Source organism: Polistes canadensis, unplaced genomic scaffold, assembly GCF_001313835.1.
Source record: "Polistes canadensis isolate GaletaPanama2010 unplaced genomic scaffold, ASM131383v1 scaffold_10, whole genome shotgun sequence".
NCBI lineage: Eukaryota > Metazoa > Arthropoda > Insecta > Hymenoptera > Vespidae > Polistes > Polistes canadensis.
In genome coordinates, this window is record NW_014569557.1 from 1,475,174 (window position 1) to 1,498,802 (window position 23,629).

General features: G+C 35.8%; 1 protein-coding gene across 6 annotated transcripts; it reads right to left on the bottom strand.

Annotated features, from left to right (window-relative positions):
- Positions 1-124: 124 nt before the first annotated feature.
- Positions 125-22,972, bottom strand: LOC106792977 (triple functional domain protein). 6 transcript variants are annotated; one of them, XM_014759517.1, is made up of 34 exons: positions 22,539-22,837; positions 21,429-21,721; positions 21,033-21,146; positions 20,077-20,398; positions 19,345-20,003; positions 18,609-18,704; positions 17,888-18,066; positions 17,641-17,788; positions 17,362-17,553; positions 17,073-17,276; positions 16,689-16,973; positions 16,283-16,609; positions 15,778-16,189; positions 15,453-15,691; positions 15,025-15,326; positions 14,691-14,937; positions 14,415-14,606; positions 14,059-14,322; positions 13,625-13,981; positions 10,592-11,015; positions 9,564-9,636; positions 7,962-8,643; positions 7,801-7,884; positions 7,389-7,741; positions 7,081-7,240; positions 6,711-6,938; positions 6,337-6,525; positions 5,790-6,022; positions 3,316-3,580; positions 1,814-2,354; positions 1,177-1,708; positions 758-1,093; positions 466-658; positions 125-396 (listed from the first exon to the last, which is right to left on the bottom strand). In XM_014759517.1, exons 2-34 carry the CDS (start codon positions 21,687-21,689, stop codon positions 289-291), a joined length of 9,201 nt encoding a protein of 3,066 aa, XP_014615003.1. In that variant the 5' UTR covers positions 21,690-21,721; positions 22,539-22,837; the 3' UTR covers positions 125-288. The 6 variants fall into 6 exon arrangements, 3 of the variants coding, with proteins under 3 accessions (XP_014615003.1, XP_014615004.1, XP_014615005.1); XM_014759518.1 differs by lacking the exons at positions 18,609-18,704; positions 19,345-20,003; positions 20,077-20,398 and having other exon boundaries at positions 22,539-22,834; XR_001382367.1 differs by lacking the exons at positions 125-396; positions 466-658; positions 758-1,093; positions 1,177-1,708 and adding an exon at positions 2,498-3,222 and having other exon boundaries at positions 2,266-2,354; positions 22,539-22,972.
- Positions 22,973-23,629: the final 657 nt, after the last annotated feature.

Consider the following 23,629-nt stretch of genomic DNA (forward strand, 5'->3'; position numbering starts at 1 on the left):
TTAATATATCTTATATTAAATGTACGACATAAACATTGTTTAAAATTGCCATCGTGTAATATAATAAAAAGATATGTTAAAGTTAAAAATATTGGTAAAAAACGATAAATAAAAAAGGTTGCTATGTGCTGTACATCTTTCGATTAACTCTTATTATTTACAAAAAAGTTATCATCATTCTAAGTACCATTAAGCATGTAATAAAATTACTTGGGGGACAAGAGGGAAAGGGCTCTCTCTCTCTCTCTCTCTCTCTCTGTAGGAGATTATTTTTTTTTATTTAAAATATCACGAATAGAATCTGTCATTACGATCTTGTCGCGATTTTGAACAGTGTGCTCGTCGCTCGGTAAATTCGGCCAATCTAATTGACGATATTGCAGAGCTTGCTGGAGTCTACAGAAAAAAGAACATTCTTATCATATTATGAAAATTACTGTTTTTTATTGCTAAATCATTTATTACCTTGAACCAAGGCGATGTTAAAGTAGCTTCAGCGGTAGCTCTTTCTTCGCCATGTAAACACAATAATCTTCCAAGAAGATCTTTCGCGTCGTTAGATATAGATTCAAAGTATTCATTGGGAAAACAAAAATCGCACTTTAATATATTCGCAGTTGTTTCTTCTACAGAATCATCTAGAAATGGCGATACACCGCTAAAATATAAAATGTAACAAGTAAATCTACGTTGTCGATTATAATCGCAATTGATATAAGCATTGTAATTTAATAAAGAATATCAATTAATATATCACCTTAAAAGTACATAAATGAAAACACCAGCAGCCCACATATCCGTACAAGTTCCTGTAGGTTTACCAAGTACCAATTCTGGTGCTGCGAATTCTAAATCGGCAGGTGGTACGACTTCGTCGACTGGACCTCTTACTGCTTCACCAAGATCTATTAATTTAACTATACCGCTATCCTGATCTACCAATACGTTTTCAGGTTTTAAATCTAAATGCGCTGTGTTACGTCTATGTAACCATTGAAGAGCTGACAACAATTGACTCGTATATTTGATAGCCATTCCTTCCGTATAATCTGGTTTTTTACTAAGGTAAACAAATAGCGTTGGACCTCGAACTCTAAATAATGTCAAGAAGTTAAATGTAACGTATGTGCATGTGTAGAAAAATTTAAGGAATTATATTCTATGAATAAAACTTACAATTCTAGCACGATCGTATCGAATCCTGGACGTGGAGCATTTTCAAATAGAGCAAAGGCTCTAATGATGTTACCATGATGACTAGACGCTAACAAATCATACTCGGCTCGAGTTAAGGACCGTGGTTGCTTGTGTCTTGGAGTTTGCTTAAGTGCCACTTCTTGACCCGTTCCTTTATCACGAGCACGTCTTACAGTTGCAAATCTACCCTTCCCTAATTCATCTAGTTCTAAATATCTCCCAATAAACTGCTCAGTTTCCCAATTTACGTTATCTTCAAAACCAGTCAACGTTATTTCCGCGGAAGATGAAGTAACGTTTCCATTTTTCCCAACAATACGAAAACTGTATGACGCGCCAGGCGGTAATTCTAAAGTCATTGGTGGATGTTTTACATCCGTTGCCATCAAAACCCAAGTTTGAAAAGGTGCTGTTCTACCTTCTATATTGTACGAATCAACGCTGGAACATTCCCAATCTATTTCGATCTTTGTCGGACCAACGACTCGCGCCCACGTACTTCCACTTCCGCCTAAAAAAAAATCAAATTAACAATTATTCGAAAATCATCGTTTACTGTTATGTTGTATTTGAATTAATAATTGTTTAACGTTAGACGAATTCCTGATTCTCATACCTGTGATAAAAAGGGAAATCTCTGTCCAGCAAGAACCAGTGTCATGTTCAACATAACATCGGTATAATCCCGAATCTGATTGACGACATCTTACAATTTCTAAATAGAGAAAAGCAGCGACTTGTTCAAATCGATAACGATCGCTTTCTCTAATAATTTGATTATCTTTCTCGTCTTCTTTCTTCCACGTAACAGTTGCTGAATCGACGTTAATAATTTCCACCGAAAGTCTAACATCTTCACCAGCAGTTGCCTTTATCATACTTGTACTTGCTAGGATAGTAGGCGGTCCCTTTTTTTCTGGAGATCTATCTTGTGGTTGTACAATATCTTTATTGGAATCTATTTTGCTCGGACGGAAGGACCATGCTCTACTTATAGACAAATTTGGAACAAGGCTAGCTGGTATCCATAGTTCTTCTTTCTTATTATGATGTGAAACTACTAGTCCAGGGCCGTCCAAACGAGAAACGACGAGTTCGTCACCGGCACGTAGTTTACCCCAGTCGGCTGCCAATCTTACTCGTGCACCCGGAACGACCTAAACAATAAGATTACTCAATCATTGTTGTTCTATTTATTTATATTCTTCTATAAATTGCACATTATTATAAATTGAAGTAAAATTGATCATGCAAGCATATCACTGATACAGTAGCGCATTCAATACTCCATCATGCTCACCAAAAGTTATAGAAGTATGAAAGTAGCTATCTGGATGATGTAGTAGTAGCAGATAGTACAGTAGTAGTTAGTAGCGATAGAATAATAATAGCAGTAGTAACAACAGTTGCAGCGGCCAATGATGATGAAGAGAATGACGATTGCAATCATAGCAGTAACAATAGTAGAGAGAGATAGAAATAGAATAGTAGTGTAGTAAATATGATAATGGTATTAGTAATAGCAGTAATAGTCGTAGTGGTAGTAGTAGTAACAGCAGTAGCAAAAATAATAGTAAATCTGATAGTTTTGTATAGCAATACAGCAGCAGTATATAATTATTATCTTATTGTTAATAGTCTGAACATTTACGGCGATAATATAAATAACAACGGTCCTAGTAGTCCTGTAATACTATAAAAACTATCGTTTTATATTTTCTTTTTTCACTTTAGGTAGGCTAGCGTGTTAGTTGTTGGAGAATATTATTTTCTTTTGCTCCTCGGCCTGACGGTGTTATGCTATTTACCGATCAAAAGTTCTAACGTGCGTCTACTACACTGCACTTAGCAAACGACAACAAGACAACAACTAATAGTGACCCGATCGTACGCTTTTTCTGATAATGCCTCGCTCGGTTTATTTCTCTAACAATAAAAGATCGAGGATTTGTGGATTCGACGACAGAAGGTAATGCAGTACATAGCAGTTAGCGACAGACATCAAGAAGGAGAAGAGCCCCTTTGCTGCAATCAAGAATACTAATTATAGAATGCGAATTATCTAACTAGCATATTATCGATATGAACATCGGTTAATCGTTATGAAATATTTCTCACCGGTATCGAATTGGTACGAACTGGGGATCGAGCGCGTAGAGTATTCCTGAATCCATCGAGGAAGTTAAGCCTACTCTTCGTCGGACTCGGCGTCCGTGGTAATTCGCAATCTAAACCACCGTATTGAGTCCTTTGAATCGGTCGAGTTATCTTCTGCTGAGGAGGGAAACTCTTTTCTTTGTGCATCGTTCCGGGGGATACTGTCGAAAGCGTCGGGGCTACTGATATGGTCTCTCGAACCACTGGCTCCGTTGTTGGAACTCGGCTATTTGTCAGCAAATTATAAATGAAAACAAAACACAGTACTACGCGTCAAGGTTCGTTTTAATTATAATTATATTTTGTTTTCTTTTCAATATTTACTAACAAGTCATTTATACAATTAGATCACAATTGGATCGCCATTGAATTTTTAAATCGATCAGGAAATAAGTTTGTAAAAAATATCAATTACGAGCCGAACGAGTCTTGACGTGAATTTGATGCGATATCACAACAGGAGATGAACAAACCAAAAATTATAATTCATTCGTAATCAACAATATAGAAAGAAATAATATCGAATAAAATAAAATTTCTAAATAGCCTTATTTAACATTGAAACAAACAAGTATCTTTCTGTGGGTATGTGTGTGCGTGAGTGTTTGTGAAATTAAACAACTAACATCAACGTTTTTTTTGAGAAAATAAAGGGCGTTTAACGACGTTTCCTTTCTCAAAGACCATCGTTGAAAGATGTGATATTAAATTATTTTATGGATAATTAACAAAGGGGAAACAAATAAAAGGATTGTTTTGTCAAGATAAAAGAGAGAAAAGTCGTGAAACGTAAAAAAGAGAAAAATAAACGACAGTAATAATAAAGAATAAAGAATTCCGAAATAGCTAATCGCAGTACTGTGTTCACTTAAAATAATAATAAAACAAGCCATTAGTCGCATGCACGGGTACATTAGGTAGGCGTGAGAAAGAAGGACGCATTATAATCACAGTCTTCGTATTTTACAGTTTATTCTAAACAATATCATTTACGTTTCGCGAGTTGATTATAGCCCTGATTTTTTGATGCTTTTTCGAGAATTAATACGTACTATGTACAGTGTACTCGTCACCAGATACCTCACATAAATGGAATTTATAAACGTTATTAAAATTATTATAAATATATTGTACATTCTCGAGATAATTATATCATTAAATAGCGTGGTACACACCCGAGGCGTGAAAATTGTACATCGTATGTGTGCCGTATGCGATGTACGCATTTTCGTATACGTAAGTATACAATACTTACATACGTAAACGCACGCGCGCGGGATACTTTCACGCATGACATCCCCAGACACCACCCACACACGCGCGTACGCACGCACTATGTATATGCACATTGGAACGGATTAACGCTCGTTTACAGGCCTTGGAAGCGAAAGGTGGCTGTGGAAGAGTAATACAACGATCCATAGAGCTTTAGAGAAGAATAGGAGAGGGGGCAAAAGACCAAAATGTGATCCATTTGGAAATGGAAAAGTACTTTGACATTCGGCCTCAACCGATTCTAATTTATCTAGAAGTCTAACTTGTTTGTTTTTTTTTTGCTTGTAATTTTTACTTCATTCAAAGTATAAGTTCTTTTCTTTTACGGTATTATTTCTCTTAAAAATACTTCTCCTTTCTCGATCTCGACATGTTAGATTTTGTTCATATTTTTCATATTTTTTTATATATATATATTTTTCACTTTTTCCCTGCTTTTTTTGTTTGTTTCTTTCTTTTTGTCCTTTTTCTATTGCCTGCTTTTTCTTTTGGATAAAGTTTAATTATAGAACAACGTTATTACGTTAATACAAAGTCGAATTTTCACTTTAAATAATTCGTCGACAGCGTATATTCCTTACATAGATCGTTTCTCGGTCGAAGGTAGTATGTATGTATGTATGTAATAAGTAAAGTAAAGGATTATCTTTCTTTCTTTTTTTCTTTTGTATGGTTATTCGTGCTGCTACGGGATGATGATACGGAACATTTTGGAAAATACAAGTATTAAAAGAGGTAACCAAGTATATCTCTATTTCAAGTGATGACGGAATAAATAATGACAATACATATCGTTATAAGAAGAAGAAGAAGAAGAAGAAGAAGAAGAAGAATAACGATGACGATTCCGATGAATGACGATGATATGTGTTAACAGGAACAACAACGATAACAACAACAACAACAACAAGAATGGCAACAACGAAGAAAAGATCCTTGAATAATCGAAGGAACGCCGATCATGTGCTAAGGGTAGAGACTAAAGAATCCAAGGAAAAAGGACGAAGGTGATGATTTAGGTGACGACTACGGTTATCTAGCTTACAGCGCTTGTATCTCTTTTTTTTATATAAAATATACAAAAATATGTCGGAACGAATATTCACAGGTCGAGTGTTAAAGAGAGTCAGTGTAATTCAGTGGTAAATAGAGACGCTTACAGTGGATCTTTGGTAAGTTCCTTTTGGTAGGCAATCGGTGACTGTAACGCCTTGAGAAAGTCACGTTGTGTTTGTAGGATAGCAGTGATCGTATCTACCCATTCCTGTCTGCGAGGTCCATTTTCTTCAACTACGCTGCAATAAAATCCTAGACCGGGCTTTCGAGGATCCGTAGATCGAATCACAAATTTGTCCGGATCGTCGTACGAATCCTCGAGACTCATTTTGTTTACCTGCACGAAAACATACCGGCGAATGCATACATTTCTCTTATTTTATTTTATTTTTTGTTTTTTTTTTTTTTTTCATTTTTTTTTTTTTTTTTTTTTTCAACGATTTTTATACACACATCGTTAACGATGAAATTTATGGATCGAGTTAATTTACTTTCCAAATAAAGATATTTACATTTTTTGAAGTTATTTAATTTCGTTGCATTTTCTCATTGCTAAGCCGATTTCGGTAAAATTGATAATAACGACAATTCTTAGCATCTTTCGATAGGTCGTATATATACTTTGACATGAAAAATATGAGAAAAAATTACCTGTATATGAGCTTTATATATGTAGGCTGGGCTGGTGAATTGAGTCTTCTTACCAACGGCTTCGCTGAAGATAATATTTTGCTCGAAAAGAAATACGTGCCACTCTTTTCCTCTCGTTGGTACGCTCGAAATTTCTGACACTAACAAAGGCCCGTGTAGCAGAAGTTTACCTTGTGCTGTTATTTTACCCTTCAAACGAAATAAAGGAATGAATGGACGTGAAATCATTAAACTTTTTGGCATGTTATAAAAATTTGTAGTTTAAAAATATACTATAAGAATAAATGTTACGTGGAATGTTAAAAAAAAAACAAAAATTGTCAGCAAGTTACTAGATGATCTGCCATTCGAAATTAAGTCTTTATTTAACTTACATCAAAACCTTGTAACCTTCCCACATCCATCATGTCGTTAGCCGCTTTTGGAATAACTCGCATAACATGAACCGCTGCTCTAAGTCCTTCGATCTCCGATAATCTTTGAGTACGTTCGGTCAAACGTAATGCCTCGCGAAGAAGTAATTGATACTTTGTAATCCTTTGCACCGGTTTTATTAACAAATCGCAAAGTTGCAGACGATGTTTAAGTTTCTGCCTCAGTTCCTATAATATTTCGGAATGTAGTGATGTATCTCAAAAAAATAAAACTTCTCAAAGAAATAAAAACATATAAAAAGAAGACAAAGTATATTGACGAAGTATCCATTATTTTGTGAAAAAAGGTACTACAAGTAATTATAATTACCTCGAAGTAAGTGTATATATATTCGGACACGATGTACTCAGAAACGGGTTTATTTTGACAATAAACAACGTACATGTGTAATTTCCTTTCATATCTTTTAAAAAGAGGACCGAGTTCTTCCGGGCATTTTATGCAGTTCTCCAAAGCTTTCAAAAAAAAGCTGAAGACACAAAAATAATTCTGTTAACACACACACACACATATTGGCTGATGAGTCGTAATATTTTCACTTGCTGATATATGCAAGAAAAAAAGACAAGAAAAAGAGAAAGGAGAATGAATGGGTCAGTAATGTTAAATATACTCACTCTCTGTGCCATTCATAGATCGCTTCTATGTTACCGAATACCATTTTGTCTTTTCCTCCTCGAAGATCCTCAGGAAGTGGAATGTCGCTCTCTGGATCTCGCATCAGCGTCATGTATCCTTCGACAATTTGTTTAAGATCGTTGACATAATCTCTTTCCGTTTCAACCAATTCGCGAATGACAAATTGTCTTTTGGTTAGAGCCGCAGTTTCGGGATCGCATTCTTCAGTAACGAGAGATGGACTGATGGCACGAGCATAATTATTTTCGCCATCACTTGAACCTCTATCGCCTGCTGTTGTTCTTTCCGTTCGCATCAGACTATGCCTTTCTTGATTTTCGGTATGTTGTTCCTATGTTTGTGAAAATACATTTGATCGAGAAATAATTAGACAAGATGATAACAACTTACCATCCTTTCCTTTACGATCTGTTCGATTTCTGCTAAATCTGCCGTGGTGGCTCCATCAAGTATTTTGCTAGAACATTCAGATGCCTGAAAGATAAGAAAGATAAGAATATGCAATATAAAGAAATGCATCTTTAAACTAACGGAAGTAAACATATACTCACTCTTTTCCCAGGTAATTCGTCGGGTATCGCTGAACCAGGAGGACCATTTGCGGCAGCGACTAAAATCGGCTCGGTAATCGGTTTCATTGGAGGCGGTAATTCCAAGTCATCTTCTCCATCCTCAGTGCCATTTTGTTCATGAAAGACGTTACCTTCACCGTCGTCGTAAGTTGTAGATATCGTTTCAGAAGTTTCACCGTGTTCCTCCTCTTCTTCCTCTTCCTCCTCTTCCTCTCTTTCAGCCTCTTCGGATCCCGTTAAAGTTTCAAGTTCGGAACTGATTCTGATGTTTCCAGCAGAAACAGCAACGGCACGTTTTTGTTCAGCAGCTCCTGATGGTAGCTTGAAACGTTTGTCAGAGCTGCTCTTTTTCAAGGATCCAATGTTTTTACCGCTTGGCGTCACCGTTGCCACCACCGTTGTCGTTTGTTTAACCAAAGTCGTCGTAGGTGCTATTGGCGTAACAGTTCCTGGTGTAGCAGCGGAAATAGAAGAAATAGCGGTTGTCGTGGTGGTGGTTGCTGTCGTCACCGTTGTTAAAGACGTCGCCGTTAGCGGAATGCCACCACTGTTAACTGTGGCAGCAGCAGCAGCCGTTGACGCAGTCGACGACGCCGTTGAAACGACCTTATCGACCTTGCCTTGGCTGAGCTTACGCAGCGGAGGTGGTAGCCACTTTCTCCTGTGACACACCAACGAACTCTTCGTATTACCCAGCACGTTAACGAAATTTCACGACTAGACCGGAGAGTTTTACGAATGATATCGTCGTTACTTTCTTTAACAGTTACACAACGGAAGGTGTATCATTCGAGAACAACCCGACGAATTATAGGAAGAGAAATGCGACGTACTGGCAGCGAGAACGCGTTTCTCCTACCACATCATCTTGATTTTACTGCTATTAATAAACACGGGCACAGTTGTGCCTGTCGTGTCGCCAGTGAAAACAATAAGAGCGGGGATAGGCGTTAAAGAGAATCGCCACTATGCTCAACGCATTGCCGTTTGACTCGGCACTCACTATGCACATTGATCAATTGCTAATAACTAAGCGTGCGTTTTTCATTTGTAATTAGGTTAAGTACTTTCGACTCGTTATGATTTTATATGACCGTATCAGACTTACAACCTATAATTTCTATGCGTCTTATTTATGGATATATTGCCGTAAACAAATATTGCATTAGAACATATTTGCTAATATTTTATAAGATTATGCTTATTCTTAAAACGTCTATTATTTATGTATAAGATAAATGTGCACGTTAACGTGTGCCAAAGTTACAAACTAAATTTCGTAAGTTTCGGTTAAAAGTAAATTCAATTATTTGAATGAAAGAAATTTACATTATTACATTAGCCCCGATATTTCTGCAAATGTAACAATTCATTGTTAGTAAATGTATTTTTAAAGATTAGTATCTTGTGTGAAAACACAAAGAATTATAGCTTTTTAACAGAAGACCGTATATAAAAGGTCTAGATGAAATTAATCACTTGACACATTTGCACGCGATTGTATTTTTTTACGAATACAATGCTTGAAGGAATTTCGTAATAAATTAGAAACGTAGGTGAACGCGTTATAAAGCTACTCACCCGCTAAAACCGCGTCTTTTGTTTCCAGGTGAACTTGTACTAGCGGAGCCGCTACCATCGCTCCCGATGATTTCTGAAAGCAATACAAAGAGAGAGATGGTTTTAGTCATTTGCGATAACGATAGCGATAACAGTAATGAATCAGAAATCCATTGGACGTTATGACGAACTTCAACTATAATAAACGTTATATCTTATTTAACCACAATATACTTCCATTTTTTTCCGAAAAAAATCCAAATTATCGATGATCCTTTAGTTTGATTATTATCATTACCTAACTTTTTAGCAAAGTGAGTAGAAATAGCATTAATTTCGGAGGAGTTCACATCATCGCTATGTACCATCGCTAGGCTTATAAACGATTATTATCTGTAGTACCGAAACGGAGATAATAAAATGGATGAGTCGAAAGTGGTAAGTGTGTAGTCGCCTCTTATAACGAGATATACTCCTATGATATCGGGTTGACGTTGCTCTCTTATTTTTAGATGCGGCACAGGCTTGAGAGAAAGCTTGCGTGACTCTTCCGTTCTATCTGTCTCGAAGTTCTCAAGGAAAAAGTTAGTCGTCATGTCTTGGAAGCATCCTCATCGTACTTTGCCCTCACTTATTTTTCTTCGATCCAAACCCCTTCCGCCTCTTCCTTTCATTGTCTGTCCTCATCGCGTCTATAGTTTCTCTCCTAGAGTTTGACATAGAGAGAAAAAGTAACAGTACGCGTAAGTTGTTCTTGTTAGATAATGAATTGCCATAGGTCGGGTCGAATGATCGACGGCCAGTTTGACCGTGACGCTGGCCCCAGGCTGCCAAGTGGTCAAGGACATTCGTGTTCCGTGCGTCGTATTGATCGAGCGCTCGGGTCTTCTAGTACACGTACAAGTACGGATAGTTATCTGCCTCTTTCAAATGTTATCGAGCGTAACCACCTTTCTCGTTATTTCTTTTAGTCGTTTCAAAATCCATAGTTATTCAATAGTGTTGTTAGAAATGTAATTATCGAAAAACAATTTCTAAAAAAAACTTACCCGATTCTTCGCTCGACGGTGTTAAATTCGAAACTGGAGATGATGATGCAGTAGAACCAGTTACTATAGCCGCAAGTTGTTGTTGTCCGATCACAGATTGATTGAGTTGCTGCTGCTGCTGCTGAAGCAATGTTTGTTGTTGATTGGGTGGTTTTCTTGATGGTGAGGTCTTACAGGAATTGCTTGGTGGTTGTTTCAAAGCGCTCGTAGGTACAAGCCCTTCTGTTGGTGGATCTGTTTGTCCTGGAGCGAGTGGTAAACGTACCAATGTCCATTCACCGGTAGCAACGATGCCACTGACGTTTCCATTACCGCTACAATTTTCTAAGACTTCAACTTGTTGACCCTTCGTCACCGTCAGTTCTCTAGATCCTGGTGCTGCTAGATGATCCGCAACCACCCAAGTCATTTCGGTTACGCCAGTCTAAGAATGAAAATCGAAAAAATAGCAACTTCTCTTTCTCATTTTTTCCTTTAATATTTTTTCTATTCGTGATTAACTCTCCACGGGAAAAAGGAAAGAGCGGAGTGCTTTAACGTGGGAATGTAAGCAAACAAACGCATCAGGGTACCAGATTTTATGAGCGAATAGCGAGAAAGAGAGGGAGGAAGAGTGTGAGAGAGTACACGCCATACGCGGATATAAACTTGGAACCGACATCATCGAGAAATCGTCTTTGAATTTACGGACCGTTGGAGCGTCTAATGTGGTACGTTCGCTAAAATAGGTCCGATCGGTCCGTGTAATCGTTTGGATGGTGTTTACAAGAAAAGTGCTTCCTTTTTAGAGTACGAGGAGTCAATTACTCGAAACAGGAAAACTTCTTAGAGTAGACACCAATCATGGGTATGCATCCATGAAAAAGTTACTTGCAATTAATAAGGTAAATGAAGAATATAGAAACGGTTAGTTTTAATTAACAGGCTGAAATTTATGATATATATTAATTTTCACGAAGACGAACGCGTTTTATCTGCATTGTCTTCATCAAGACTCTTTTTCTCTCTTTCCCTCTTGTTATTTCTCTTTCTCTCTTTCGTATTCGCGCATTCCATGACGAAAATAGAATATTCCACGCGCCAAAATCCGTATTAGTTCGATCCCATACGGATGTGTACGAGGAATCCAAAGGAGAAAAGACCGAGTACAGATAAACATTCATACGATTGACAAAAATGCCTAAATTAAAAGGGACGAAATATGGATAATTTGTCATTTTCGTGGCCCACGATTAAATGGATACCATTCATTAGACGAAATACGAATAAATGACATAATTCGTACCGTTAGCGTATTTCTTCTCCATGAGAGAGAGTTTTCTTTATCGTTCTTTTTGCGGTCGACGAGCGATTATAAGTTGCTGCGGTTATTAGATCTAACCTAAGTCTATATTAGGAAATGTGATTCGCGCGAGCGCAACGCGACACACTCAAGGGCAGCAGTTCGTAAGAATTGGTTGCAAAAAATTGCCCATGAATTGACATATGAAAAACCGATAAAATATATAATCTAGCATCAATGATATTTTAGCGAGATTTTGTCAAGTAAAAGTGTGCGATGACGATGAAAAGCAAAGTCAACTAACGAATTTGTGGTTGTTTAAAAAAAAAAAGACAAATTATAGCATATTAGAAAGGCAGCGATAAATTCGGGAAGGTCCAATAGTGAAAACATCGATTACAGTTGGATGCGCTTAAATCGTGCGCTTACGCGCACGATCGAGATGCCACAGAGACGGGATGGCGAGTGAAAGGGCAAAGGACAAAAAGACGAAGACAAAAAATAAGAAGTAGAAGAAGAATGAATGTGGAAAGTGTGAAAAATATAAAAGGAGAGAAAAAGAGAGAGAAAGAATACCTGAGATAGAGAGGGTTGGCGACGCAAAAGTCGAGCTTGAAAAGAGCCCGGGGTGTCGATGGTGTGCTGCCTGGCGAGGGTCGCGTGAGGTGGTGTGACCGAGCTCTGTCTGAACCACGGTAAAGAGATTTTTCGGCGTGCCTTTTGGGCAATCGTTGCCGGTTTTCCGGCCGGTGACGTCATAATATCGGTGACGATATTTCCTTACGACTTACTGGAGTTCATACGTGTCGGTTTGTACACGAAATTCGGTGAAAGGTTTGTAAAGAGAAAAATAGACCAACGAAGGAGGGATAGATCGGCGAAAAGCCGACAGCCATTTTCGAGTGAATTTTGTTCTCTACTCTTTTATTTCTTCTTTGCTTTTTGATACACGAAATACGTTTTTCTACCGTTCGAGAGAAAATTCATGCGCCGAGAAGAGAAGAGAAGAGACGAGACGAGACGAGACGAGACGAGACGAGACGAGAAAAGACGTGACGTGACGTGACAAGAGACGTGAAACAAGAGAAAAAACAGAGAGAACAGTATATGTAAGGTAGGACAGGACGGGACGGGACGCGACAATCCAAACGAATCCGTCCGGGCCGACAGTCGCGCCCGTACTAATCGCACCCTTTCTAGAATTGAGTACCAACGCCGTGAGCGCCTCTTTGAATGCCACGGTAGGTGGAATGGGCTTATCGAGAAGAAGAAGGGAGGGATGCTCGATAACGCCTTTCATCGATGTTTTCTCCTCGAGGAAATTCTCAGTGCGCAGTCACCATCTAACCGGGGCAGCTGATTTTAATGTCTCGTCCTCGACTGCAGGATATCGTACGATTAAGTAAATTAAATCCTACTGCATTGCGTACAAGAAGACCTTTGAAAAACAATTTTAGGGAGGAAAATACTCGAAAATTTTTATTTTTATTTTTTCCTTCGACACTTTTACTATTCCTCGATTAGAATATACCTTCATTCTTTGAAATATATCTCTTTTTGTTATATCATATATCAAGAAACAACACAGATACACCGTTTTGCGCTATGCGAAGCAAGCTATTACACACGATCGTTTTACGCGGCGGTATTATATATATATATCTGCTTATCGCAGATGTAAGAGAAAAACAAACAAATATATGCTAAAATTATCTATTTCTGTTTTCTACGAGATAGAATAAGATAATTACCTTGTCCGAATCCGTTGTATTCGTCGAACCAAATGAAGCCAATGAATTCCTGTCCAAATTTTCTACACTATCGTTCAAGGATGCACATTCCTCCAGGTCTCTACTCGATCGTTGGCTCGAACTCTTCTTGGCAGGACTCTTCGGCATACTCAAGCTGAAGTACGTTTCTTGAATTACTTCACGCAATCTCTTGACCCACAATTGCTTCGCCTCCATCGAATTTGCTCTTAAAACCACACGGGTGTCGCCGGTAGGTGCTCTTCCAGTCCATACTGCAAACTTACATTCGTCTCCTTCAATGTGCTCAGTGACGCCCAATTCGGAAGTCATCAAGCGACTTTTGTAAATGTATTTTACCTGATAAATCATAAAAAACAATAATATAAAAACTTATGTTACAAATTATCTACACTAACTTTTCAAAACGTACAAACCTTTCCAGCTGAATCTTTTACTTCTTTACTAAATAATAAGTATAATTCGAAAAGAAATATATGACGATCTCTGCCTTTTCTTATCAGCTGCTTTGGATCCCATACCGTAAATGAATCTTGTAATACTACATCTCCAAGAGTATCTATCCTGACATCACAACCCTCCAATAGGCTTAAATGTAAGGCATCGTTTGCTTTTTTAGGCACATTCAACATCACTTCCAATCCATCTTTAATTTCACCTTGTCCCTCCTGACAGCAAGCCTGTGATCATAAATATTAATATTATAAAACATTTTTATACGTTTATACGAGAAAATTAGTCAAATTTATTTTTAATTATATTTTTTACATACTTGAAGATCCTTAAGCAAAAGCTGATACTTTGTGATCCTTTGCACTGGTTTAATGAGGTATGCGGCTATTGGATGTTCAACTTTTTGTTTCCTTTGTAATTCTTCAAACCACGTACCACCATGCGTAACTAGTAATTGATTACTTTCTGGCTTATTTTTACAGTAAGTCACGTACATATCAAATTTTGGAGCCTGCAATAAACATTATTATATAGATAATTACGAAAATGATCTATTAGGTTATTTTTGAACTTAATTAAACTAAATGTTACTTACCCAAGTAACAAAACAATGCCCAACGTCTTCGGGCATGGTTTCGTATTTTTCCAATTCACGAAGGAATATATTACAATGAAATTGATGTATTTCTTCCATATTGCTAAAAATGATGGATTCTCGACCTTGCAATCCTGTTGGTACGTTTCCTTTTCCATTACGCGTTTCCTCTAAGAAACAACGAATACAAGTTTCTAAATCTTTAACGTATGTACGTTCGGTTTGCAATAATTCGGCCATAATGAACCTGAATGATAATAAGAAAAATATTTTAACATAAATGAACACAAGTACTTTTTAATTTAAATTTTGTAAACATTAATCAGAAGCATACTCTTTTCGCCTAGCTGATCGCCGTTTCTCTTCATTCAATTCTTTTAAATCTTTTCCTTTAATTTTCTCCTCCAATAAAGGATCGGAATTACGGTCTATAGCTAAATCTTTATGGCCGTCGTCTGATTGTATACCCAAATCATCTTCAATTTGCGTCTTATAGTAATTCATTCGCATGCTAAAATCTTTATAACGCTGATCTACCTCCGCCACAGACTGTTTAATAACAGCAGCATGAGCATGTCCTTTTTCAACTAAATTGTCTGCTAACTGAATCAGCAATTTTACTCTTTCCCTGGTTTCCTGAACATAAACAATAAGTGTACAATTGCATGTTATGTTATTATTACTATCTTTTACAATGAAACGATGTAAAAACTATAAAGTTATACACGTTCTCTTTTTATTTCTTTTTTAAAAATATTTTACCTTTGCTGCACCTTTAAATTCGTTATGTTCTTGTAACAATTGCTCGTTTTCGATACGATTTTTTCCCACGTTCGTGTGTGTTGCAAGATACAATTCACCAGTTTCCCTTATCCATTCGATTGCTTGTTTTGCACTACGCTCAAAAAGAACGTATTGATGACACTGGTCTAAGCGTTTTTTTCGTTGAGTCCAATATTCCAGTACTTTATTTTCTTTACTTAACAATTCTTCTAAGATATCTATAAACATGAAAATAAAACAATAAAAATATGTTAGAAAAAAATTGAAATTACAATTAGAACTTATTTTAATTTGAGATACTAACTTTTAACTTTGTTCTCGGACCCAACGCTATTAGCTTGATAATTATAAAATTGTAGACTGCGATTAGTGTATTTTAGGAATGTCTCGGCCGTTCTTCGCACCAAGGTGCATGCTTTTAAAAACGCTTCTTTTTGTTCCTGATGTTTAGACACAAGATTAGGTACTTGGCCGCCTTTCTCTCCACCAAAACACCAATCTTCGTCCCTTTTATATTCACGTTCTAAACTATCCAGTACCGATCGAACTTGTTCCGCTGTTTTATAAAAATTAATACTCGCGGTTACTAATTTATGCCTTTCTTCTGCACAAGTTACCAACTGTTGCCACCTTTTTGTGACATCTTCAGCTACTTCTCGAATACTTTTGGGGTCATAATGATTCGCGCTTACTAATGCATCAGCTCTATGTTTCACCTACGAAAACACGATAAATGACATAATGAAAATTTACGAATAATGTACTAACAAAGAATTAATATAAAATGATAAAGCACACATTGTAATTACCTGTACAGCAGAAGTATGCGTTTTTTCTATAGCTACTTGAAATTGCTCATGTTCTAACCGTAGTTGTTCAGCATCTTGTAAATTTTCTGGAACCCTTAAGGAAGCTAAAAGCATAGCTTCTCCGTTTCTAATCCAATTAGCTACATGCGTGGCATCTGTTTGCAATTGCACCAATTGTGCGGCTTGTTCCAATCGAACTCTCCGCATTTCCGCAAGATCTTCTGCATCCATTTCTCTTTCATTTAAAAATTCAAGAAGCACTTGAACTCTTGCTGTAGCACTATGCTGACCATCTGCCATAATACAAACTCCGGCTTGTTCTAGAACCTAAGATCATAATAGCAAAATAGTATTTGATAAGAAAAGATCTTTAATAAAATGTACAAATCAATAAAATTTGGTTTACCTGTGCAAGTTCTTGGCCTTGTTGTAACACTTGAAACGTAGTATTTTGCATATGAGCTACACCGTCATTATGTACACGTAACAGCTGTTCGGGTGAACCTTCACGAGGAGTACCTTGTAAGTCTTGTGCCCACATTTCAAGTTGTCCACTGGCTTCTAACGCATCTCTCTCGAAAACACGCAATCGCAAACACAACTCTAACCTTAATTTTCTTGTTGCCCATAATTCTTCTAATTCTTGCCGTAAACCAGCCAATCTATCAAGAGCACTTTCTACAGCAGTTACCTGAAATATTTCCATATTTTCGTAAGATGAAATGAAATACGTAGTGTGATTTGAAAAATATTTTGATATTTTAAAATAAATTAATAAATTAATACATACAGAGCCCGTAGAATCGGGTGCATCTGTAGATTCTCGTAGTTCTTGAAGTAATGCTTCACCTTGTGCAATGGTCGAGGCACAAGCTTCAAGACACGACGCTCTGTGTTGTGCACACTGATCAAGTAGTCTTTCTGCTGTTTCCAAATTCTCTGCAACTTCCTCTTGCTGCAATTCTTGCCGCAACTCGTCCACCCAACCACTTAGCTACAATAAGTGCAGAAAATAATTACATTAATTATTTGATAAATACCATTAAATATAAACAAACAAATATAGCACTAATATTTACCTCTTTTTCATGAGTATAAAATACTACAGCCAGATCTAATCTGCGACGCCGTTGTTCGACTCTCGCTGCAAATCTACTAACATGAGATTCCAATTCTTGTGCTACAGCATATATTTCATCGGCAGCACATTCTCCTGTATGAGCTAATTCCTCTGCCGCAGTAAGCAACTTTGTTGCATTCGTATAAGTATTCTGAAAAGACGTGAATATAAATAATTACACGATATAAGCTCTGTTACAGATTAACAAAGATTTTATCAGTGTGAAATAGTATATTACCTGAGCAACGTTCTCAAAATGTTCATGACTTTTTTGATATACTCTTGCTTTTTGAAGATTTCGTCCAACACCTGTATTTTTTCGAATAAAAACTTCTCCGTGATTAGTTAGCCAATCGAGAACTTGTTTTACATCTTCTTGAAATAATCTGTAAATAAAACAAAAAAATTAATGGAACTATTTTAACACTGCATAAGAAAATAAATTTTCCTTTGGCAAGGAAGAAAGAAATTAAATTTATAAATACCTCAAAGCAAGACGTTGATGTAATTTAACTTTGCGTGCATGCCAACGAGCTTCCAATGTTCTATGATGACCTAAAATTTGATGAATAACTGCTAACACATGGGATGCACCTTCACTATAATCTGCGGCTGGATTTCCACTCATGCCACCATGACTTTCTGCATTATGTCCGTCTTGGCTCTATGCATAAAAATGGCATGCAAATGTCGTATATAAGGCTTCCAATTATTTAATTTAAAATTGAATAATATATTAATATGTACGCCATATAATAACTACACCTCTGCTACTACATAAGCAAATACTTGCGATTACAAAATAATTTAAAATAAAGATAGAAGATTAATGTATTAAGATAAAAAGTATTTATCTTTTATATTTTGGCATAAAAATTAATTATAGGAGCAAATAAAATGACAAGTAAGTAATATATAAATAAATATTAATACATATTCGGTTAATTCCTAAATTATGGTTCAAACTTTAAAGTTGACAGTTAAAGTATTTGCTTACATTACAGACATGCTTACAATCGTAATGAAGTTATATAGTCTCTTTATCAATTGCATGCACAAGCAATTAAAAACAACTAATTATAGAAAACGAAGAAAAGTCTGTATGAGTTATGCACGAATAAGTGGACGAAATGTACAAGTTTTTAATACAATAAAGAGATTAAGATTAACCAAAATATATATTTTCCCAAACACTAAGTGACATACATGTTTGCGGATGGTGTGGTCTATTCCCTGTGGTTGGTTACAGACTTGCACAAGATGATCCAGTTGATAAAGAAGCTTCTTACTGGTACTATGCACCTAAACAACAGTATTTTACGAATTCATTCCAAAATTAGGCGCCTTTCACCGATTAAACGAAATTCAATTTTGTTTCATGATAAAAGCTTCCATCCTAACAAGTCCATAGTAACAAGTGTTTAGTCCAACCTATGTTAATTATTGCATAATTAATGTTGCTTTTAACCGCACCCAAATACCAAGCAAGGATATTCACCGACTAGAAGTAATGAAAAAAAATTTTTTCGTACATAATTAGTGTAAAATGTATCCAAACGATGGACTGTACTTCTGCTATGACATACTTGCAGCATAGAGCCCAGTCCACTCAAAAGAGCCTGATATGCATTGTAAACCTGTCGAATATTAGATTTGTATACAAAATTTGTATCTTATGATTTTATTGTTTACTCATTATTTTATAATGAGATGATTAATAAGATACTATCTTTTTCATTCTCAATAATGTTACGAATTTACTACTGATTATACACTCTCTGAAATGCCATTTAATTTTCCTACTTTTTATTTCTATTTTATATTTAGTTATATCTCCTAATATGCCTCTAATAATTGTATTAATTTGCGGAAGGAAACTTTTTTTATTAAAGAAAAAATACAATTTAAAACACCATTAGATATTATAAACTACATATTTTACCTCTGTATATGCTTGACACATTGCTTCGTAAAGAGTTTGATGCTGTCTTAAATGAGATTCAAGAACAGGAATTTCATTAGGCAGATTGCTGGCATCGCAAGCTTGACTCCAACCAGCAACACTATCTACGTATTGTTCTGCTTTGTGATGGAATACTACACTTAGGCCAAGAACAGCAGTACGTTCATCGAGACCAGCAGCAAATTCCTTCCATGCTCTGTCCAATCGACTCGCAACAGCTCGTACGTGACCCGCTGCGTAATGTTGTGTCTCTAATAATCTAGCAGCCATTGTAAGAGTTTTATTAATATTCACATAAACATTCATTGAACTCATGGTAAAATGTTTATGTTCCTCTTGAAAGTTCTTAGCAAGTTGATAAGAACGTCCAATCTCCACATAATTAGCAAGAAATCCTTCTCTATTATGACAAATCCAGTCAAACATTTTTTCACAATCTTGTTCAAATAAGCGCAACTGAAAGCATTGATCTAATTTCTTTTTTTTAATATGCCACAATTGCAAGAGATGCCGTTGCGATGCATGAACAGATTCTAAATGCTGTATAACTAATGTCGCTAATGCCTGACCATCTGAATCTGTTCCACCTACTGCGCCACTTTCGATACTTCCTCCCTCTCCACCTGACGTCGACATGCCTAAAGAAAGCAAATATTCGTTAATTAATATAATCATTACGTGTAGTATATTAGAGTGTGAAATGTATATTACTGTCGAATTTTTGAAGTAAACGTTGAGCAACAACTTCTATTTCTTCAACAGGAATTTTCAAAATTTTCTTTTTCATTTCATTATGAAGGTCAATACCATGTTTAGCACCTCCAACGTCATCAGCAAAATCATTACGACTAAGATCTTCTTGTAAATCATCCAACCTATCTAAAAGATCAGCAGCTTGCCAGGTAAAATCTTCTACAGCTAGTCTTGTTTCGATCCACTGACTATGATCATACTCTAACGAGCCATCCAAATCAGATGTCAGTTGAGAGGGATCTATAACTTTTGTGAGAGCTTCTAAACTAATTGTATTGATCTGAAATTATTAGAAAATATTAATCTGAAGAATTTCTTACATCATAAAAATACAATTATTCATGATACGATAATACGCTAATGCCGGTTTATTTATAATTTTAATTTAGTATAAACAGCACAAGTGTATAAAATAAGTGCATGTAGAAATTTACACAAAATTAGACATTTACTTTGTACATATCTTAACACATTAAGCGCCGACGACATATAAGACATCTAAATCTTGAACGCCGGCAACGTATCAGCCACAAAAGCCCTTACGCTGATCTTATTTGCATGTTTTTGAACAACGAGTAGCTAAAGAAAATATTTGATTGCTTCCAAACCATCGTATACGTATTGTTTTTGGAGTTAAAAAGTGTAAATCAACGAGTAAGACACTCATACAAGCAAACAAATTCCGCAACATTTCGGGGCCGACGTTCAAACGATGGACTCAGAAACCCGCGTTGACGCGAGGCTGGGCGCTTAATGTGTTAAAGCGTTTTTTTTGTGCACTTAAAATGTTTATAACGATGCATGCAGTATTACTTTCTCTACATGAATGCATCTAATGCTCAAAATAATAATAGACATAATATCAAAGACAAAATTCCAAGAATTTAATGAAAATTTCTATCTGTCTCTCTTACCTCAAAATTATATTTTTTCTGTTTAGCTAATGATGTCCTTTGCTTCTGCCAAAAATTCTCTGGCTTTATGATGAGTGCAACATATACCGATCGATGAAAGTATTCATGTAATACCTTAAATAATAATTAAAAAAAAGAAATTAGTTTGTTAAATATTTTTACATTTAATACGCATGTGTACATACAAAAACGAATATTTAATTACATCAAGTATATTAGCGTCTAAAAAAAATATATATATATATATATATCGTAAAATTTATTCATCAAATAAGTAGGAAATGTTTACTTAAAGAGCATTGCTACTTTAATGCTATATATCTTTTCGCAATCATACCATTTAACTATCTAGAAAATTTATGAGATTAAATAAAAATTTAAATGTCATAATAAAACCTTTAAAATTGTTTTCACAGAATCCCAAGTAGCACCACGCATATCCACTATCACAGTAAATCTTAGATCTCTGGTTTCATCGTCAGGAACGGCTAAAAGGTATTGCAATAAACGACGATAGTCTTCTGGTTTAGCACGTTCTCTTCTTGGGGTAGTCGGAAAAACAATAACTGGACCTCCTCTACGGTCTCGTCCACCTGGTAGTATAGCCAAACGTTCTTGAAGTAGGGGTAAAACTTCTGCTGCTCTTATGCCATCCATTGTGTTAAGTATATATATAGTTTGCTTATGATCTATACAAAAATATACTCACATTAAATGTGCTATAGAATATTTTGTAAGTTAACATTATAAAATAATCATATAATAATGTATGATTTAACGACAACAAATAATAACAAATAACGTGTCTTAAAATGATAATGTTCATTATCCAAAATTTAAATAAACTTGTAATTTCCAAAGTTTGTGTATTAATACAATACACTAATATACTAACTATAAATGAAAATAATCATAAGTTTTACATTAGAGATAGAAATTGAATTGTTAAAATCTAAAACGATCAATCACTTTTTAATTAAAATAAATATTCATGATAAATATAAACTAAAGAAACATTTGGAAACGTAAAATCGTAGAAAAGCTATATGTAAAGAAGGATCATACACGTGTCTTACATAGTGCTTTTAAAAAAGCAAATACAACAATAAACAATGCTAATGTAAGGATGAATAAACCTATAGTTGAAGAAAAAGGAACTGTCAAAAGGATATAAATTAATTACATTTAAATTCACTTATAAGATAATTGTCTTAGTTTGTCATACGCGAATTCTACAAGGCAGCGGCCATATCGCGTTAGACTTGATACGCATACAATTTTATGTGTTGACCCGCGCGCGCGCGTTCCAATGTGTGTATGTGTATATATGTATATGAATGTGGATATGTATATGTATATGTATTTAATGTGTCTGAGTCTCTCTCTCTTTCTCTCTTTTAATGACCGTTGCAGCGATTTGCAATGGTACCGTTGTTCATCAAGCGCGTCATTGGTCATCACGAAGGTTAGATGTCAGAACGAAATAAGACTTACTAATAAACATACCTATCTAATTTTCAGTCAGAGATTCGCAGGATTAAACTTTCTTTCCTTCTTCGGTGAAGTACCTGCATTCCATCGAAGAAAGATCTTATGGCTTCTGCACATATTTATGGTGAATCATCAACTCTCATTCGGAATCATGTTTTACTAACTGCATTGATAATGCATTAACGTTAAATCGTGCCATCTTTAATTTATTTCATCAACCTCAATTTTTAAATCCTACTTTTATTTCATACGATAATATCCACGCGATTTCCAAATTACACTAAGTTCTCTCCTCTGTATTGACGCCTCGCAGGCGGCAGCACGATCTTCTAATTTTTATACAATACAAAATCCATGAATAACGAAGATTAATTTAGGTAACCAACTGTGATATAACACATACGCGCCCCTATTCTTCCACTGTATTTCGGTCACGGCTTAACCCAGTAATGACACTCGTGTAAGACGTCTTTAATGTCACGATATTGAAAATTTGTGACCTTGAAAAGGTCCACCATATTCCTTGTAATATACATATTATACCACATATTTAGTGTCCGCATGCGCGTACGTTTACACCACTACTTTATTGTTTACGTTCATATACACATTGTTAAAATGTATATAAAAGAGAAAGCAATAAAAAGTATAGTGACAATAAAGAAGTTTCTTTTGTTATTCCTTATTAGTAAAAAAAAATAATAAGCTAAAAATGGATTGGTACTTCTCTTTCTGAATCATAACCAATAACGAACTCCATCATTCCTTATTCAACCAATTGTATCATCGCAAAGATGTGCAGCTAGTCGAGTGCAATACTTGCATCGAATGAATTTTGACCAATGGCATGATAAGCATTTCGATTATCGACCGGTAGATTGTTTAACGGTTTTCCTTTTTTATCCATTTAAGTATTAATTTTTTTATAAAAAGTGTGTATCTCAAAAAACTTTACTATCTAAGCTTTTTTATAGTAATGAAAATCTATAATAAAAATGATGTATTGAAGGAATAAAGAAATGTGTATTGTTGCTCAAAAGCACGAAGTATATGTTCGGTGCACCGTCCTCTTCGAAATTCACTTTCATACTGGAACCTCATAAATA

Bases quoted from the DNA above. Each gene is read 5' to 3' on its own strand.
- LOC106792977 (XM_014759517.1), bottom strand. From the start codon at position 21,689: ATGGATGGCATAAGAGCAGCAGAAGTTTTACCCCTACTTCAAGAACGT. The intron at 18,067-18,608 runs GTATGTCACTTA...TTTTATGCATAG, and splicing joins ACCACACCATCCGCAAACAT to AGCCAAGACGGACATAATGC. The intron at 8,644-9,563 runs GTGAGTAGCTTT...GGTGTGTCACAG, and splicing joins AAAAGACGCGGTTTTAGCGG to GAGAAAGTGGCTACCACCTC.